This window comes from Zingiber officinale, chromosome 7B, assembly GCF_018446385.1.
Source record: "Zingiber officinale cultivar Zhangliang chromosome 7B, Zo_v1.1, whole genome shotgun sequence".
Lineage (NCBI taxonomy): Eukaryota > Viridiplantae > Streptophyta > Magnoliopsida > Zingiberales > Zingiberaceae > Zingiber > Zingiber officinale.
Genome location: NC_055999.1, coordinates 101,958,791 through 101,962,999, shown reverse-complemented (window position 1 = coordinate 101,962,999; position 4,209 = coordinate 101,958,791). Strand labels below are relative to the sequence as shown.

General features: G+C 41.5%; 1 protein-coding gene across 1 annotated transcript; it reads right to left on the bottom strand.

Annotated features, from left to right (window-relative positions):
• Positions 1–2,653: 2,653 nt before the first annotated feature.
• LOC122003995 (NAC domain-containing protein 100-like) lies at positions 2,654–3,723 on the bottom strand. Its single transcript, XM_042558943.1, has 3 exons — positions 3,535–3,723; positions 3,164–3,438; positions 2,654–3,078 (listed from the first exon to the last, which is right to left on the bottom strand). The coding sequence occupies exons 1-3, from the start codon at positions 3,680–3,682 to the stop codon at positions 2,731–2,733; spliced, it is 771 nt and encodes a 256-aa protein (XP_042414877.1). The 5' UTR covers positions 3,683–3,723; the 3' UTR covers positions 2,654–2,730.
• Between the last annotated feature and the right edge of the window lie 486 nt (positions 3,724–4,209).

Below are 4,209 nucleotides of genomic sequence, written 5' to 3'. Positions count from 1 at the left end.
ATGACGTAAAAGGATTCATACAACCGACCCCACTTAATAAAAAAAAAGACTTATTGTTGTTGTAAAGATCATCATATGGGCATTTTATCATATAATGACAACTACAATCAATTATTATAACGTAATAAAATACAACATTTCATTATAAACAAACTTATAAATAACTGCTACAACGCTTTATTAATAGTGTTGTATTAGCAGAATTGTAGCGACTGCTTAAATAACTATTATAAAAAAATTAAAATGAATTGAATCAATTTAAAATAAGTTTAATGAAGTTTAAATCATTTTAACTAAATTAGAACATAATATTTTGATCTGTTCTATATATAGTAATATAATTTCCATTGGAGTGAAACGTTGTGCAACGAGTTGGTTCAGGTGTTGCCGTAATTTCCAATGTGCACGGAATGGCTGTTGATTGTCTTAATCTTTTTTTATATTATTGGTAAAGTCTTTATGATTTATCTTCTGAAAAAAATAATTAATTAGATTAGATAAAATTAAGTTTGAGGTGATCGATTTAATCTTATAAAAATTTTCTATCGATCACTAGGATAAATCAAAAAACACTCACAATGGGTAGCTCAGGAGTCCAGTATCCTTTACTTACGTGTTTCATTTGGAGGAAAAATTCTTACAAATTTATCATAATTAAGACTCGAATCGTTGATATCTGGATGACAACTTGAATATTTTACCGTTACACCATACCCCGGGCATAAAGAATCATCCTGAAACAACTATTGAGATGACGATTTTAATTTTTATTGTCAATAGTGTAACAACTATGTATTAATGCTTAAAATTTAGAGTGGGCATCGAATCTATAGAATATTATCAAGTCATGACCAATGTAATTGATTAAATTGGTTAATCAAAATATATATACCTTTGGATGTGTAAATATGTTATATAAATAAATAATAATAAGTGACAACAACTAAAACTTACTGAAATTAATTATTAAAAGTAGGTAGAAGCAAATCATGTATATAAATTAGTACAGAATTAATCATTATACATTTATACAAAGTAAAGATCATATATATCATTGATCCCGTCCGGAAGCTACGTCGGATGGAGGTTTGTCGCGTTGTCGCCGGGATTGACGGAAAGTCGCTGCGAAGCCTAGTCAATCTGGCACCCTCCGGGGGAGCTTACACGAGCGGATGACGAGGGGTGATGACGGAGACGGTGAAGCAAGAACTCTGCGCACACTTAGACGAGCCCACGAGTCATTAGAGATCAGAAATCAGGGAAAAAGTCCTCGGATCAGACCCTCTGACGCTCAAGTTAGGTACTTTTTCCCCAGAAAACACAGAAAAAGGACGAAAAGTGAAAGATGAGTGTGAAGAGACGAGTGAGCGTACGAGCGTAAGGGACAAAGCATCCCTTTTTATACTACAACCGGTGCTTCTGGAGTCTGATGAGTGTCAGGGAATGTCGGGTGTCAGACTTTGTCTAGCGGTGAATGACATGTGGTGTCCTCCTATAGGTCTAAGAAGGAATCAGCGGGCGGTGAGCACCAGACCATTGACATATTCTCTGACAGACGGTGATTATTCCCTGACAGGTTATTACGATTCCCTGACTTCCTTGTCGTGTAGTGTCTGCTTTCCCCAATCTGCTAACCCTGAGTTGGGTCCTTGTATCCGCCAGTCTTATCCTGTGGGTGTCGACCTATCTTTCCTGACCTGCGCTTGTCACTTCCCTATTCCAGATCTGTGTGTGTCCATCCCTATCCGACATGTTCTGTCCTGTGAACGCTTGACTTGCCTTACTTTGTAAGTTGTGACCTGTATGTCTCAGTTTGGTTCTGCTTGTCCTGTAACCTGACCTGCATACCTCCATCTAATTCTGTCTGACCCGTCCTGTACGCCTTAGTCTGATCCCGTCTAATTCGAGTCCTGACCTATACACCTTGGTCCATTCATCTTGCTCTGCCGGTCCATAAGTATTGACTTGTAATCCATGGTTCGCATATTCCGACCTGTACGCTTTGATCCATGTACTTTGTGCCGCAAGGCTATAAGTCCCGACCTGTATCCTTGGCTGGCATATCCCGACCTGTACGCTTTGATCCATGTACTTTGCGCCGCAAGGCTATAAGTCCCGACATGTATCCTTGGCTGACACATCCCGACCTGTACGCTTTGATCTATGTACTTTGTGCCTCAAGGCTATAAGTCCCGACCTGTATCCTTGGCTGGCACATCCCGACATATACGCTTTGATCCATGTATTTTGTGTCGCAAGGTTATAAATCCTGACTTGTCTCCTAGCTTCCGAGTTCCTACTCGACATGTAGGCCTCACCTCGGATTAACACTTGTGCTTGACCAGGACCATCTTACAACCCAAACCTTCGATCTCCACGTAGGCCGGATTATTGACCTCCATGCAAGCCAGACTCTTGACCACCACGTAAGTCTGACTTTTGACTGTCACGTAAGCTTGACTTCTGACCGCCACGTGAGCTAGACTTCTGACCGCCACGTGAGCTAAATTTCTGACCATCCCACGGGTTTGATTCCTGACCACATCATCTCTTTGACCCAACGATCATGCATCATATTAATCATAATCATAGCATGCACCGTATCAATCATAATCATAATCATAATCATAATCATAATCATAACAGTCTATCTAACATTAATCTAACGAAGTCTGACATTTAAATAATTTTAAAAAATAAAATCATGCATATCATCATATGTCTGATTAACTACTTCCACACGGTGCCCCAACCCATGGCTCCTCCTCCAGAAGAAGAAGCAGATGGATCCCAGTAATCCTCAAACCTCATCGCCGACGCGGTGACCGTGCCGCAGTCGGTGTTCAGGCCAGTGTGCTCTTGCGAGGGGCACCCCACGAAGACCTGCTCCATCATCCTGCTGTGCCTCCTAATTGCAACATCATGATGGTGGTGCAACTGCAAGTAGTCCAGGCCATGAGCATGAGCTTGAGCTTGAGGTGCACCGTTTGAGCTCATCAGATATGGCAGCTCTTCCACTGGGCTTTTCTTTGTAATTCCTCTGTTCTTGTGGAAGACCCTGCAGACAACCCATTCGTCCTGCACTAACATGATCACCCAATTAATTAATTAGAGAATATATAATAAAACATAAGTTGATTATATTATACTGTTGCATGCATGCCTTTGGTGCAGATGATCTTTGAAAAGAAGTGTGGAGCCTGAACTCATGCATCACCCAGTTAGTCTTCTGGCCTCTGGGGGCTCTGCCTTGGTAGAACACGAGCGTCTTCCTCATGCCCACGAGCACTGATCCTCTCTCCTTGTAGATCTCCTTGTCCTTTCCAGTGGCCTTCCAGTAGCCGGCCTCGGTGGCCCTGTTGGTCCTCACCCCCGTAGGGTACTTCCTGTCCCTCTGGCAGAAGAAGTACCATTTCTTCTCTTCCATCTTCGCCTTGCCTGAAAAGATAATCAACGTACGTTGCGTTATCTATATATATATTATACGTTATCTATTATACGTACGTTACGAACATAATCGATCTATACTCTTACTTGGAAGCTCCCATGGCTCGCACTTGTAGAGGTCCACCTCTCCCATGGCCCTCGAAGAGAATGAAGTGTCGATGGCCTTTGGCATGAGGTAGTGGGTGATGATCTCTTCGTCCGTGGGGTGGAACCTGAAGCCCGGAGGCAACTCCATGCACTCTTCTGCCTTGAGGTGGACTTTAGAAAGAAGAAAATGGAGGTCAGGCAGGCATTAGCTAGCTTTATATGATAGAAAAAGAAGAAGAAGAAGAGGAGGAGGAGGAGGGTTAATTGTCCAAGGAAAAGGTCCGTATCCTTGAAGTCACTTCAAGAACAAGCCTCCCCCCGCCGTTGTTTTCATACTGACGACGCAGGGAGCTGGAAATAAAGTAGGCTGCTTGAAGTGTTCATACTCGTGGCTGAGCTATACGTTTGAGTTGACTGCGGGGGTTTTAGACTTCCATTGTCAAATGCTAATTAACATTTATGGCATGCTTCAATTAGACGACAAAACAGAACCACACGTCCACAACACTCTTTGAAAAAAAAAATCTAAAAATGTTTTTATCTATACAATGCAAGAAGTCAGACGGACCGACATTTCAAATTTTTAGAAATGATAAGGTTACGTTTCTTTTCGTATTTCAAATTTTTAGAGTTTTTGTACTTATTTATCTCACAATTGTCACTATTTATTTCATA

Excerpts from the sequence above, each read along its gene's own strand:
- LOC122003995 (XM_042558943.1), bottom strand. The coding sequence starts at position 3,682 with ATGGAGTTGCCTCCGGGCTTCAGGTTCCACCCCACGGACGAAGAGATC. Across the intron at positions 3,439-3,534 it reads CGAGCCATGGGAGCTTCCAA|GCAAGGCGAAGATGGAAGAG; the intron begins GTAAGAGTATAG and ends TTATCTTTTCAG. Across the intron at positions 3,079-3,163 it reads AAAGATCATCTGCACCAAAG|GACGAATGGGTTGTCTGCAG; the intron begins GCATGCATGCAA and ends ATGTTAGTGCAG.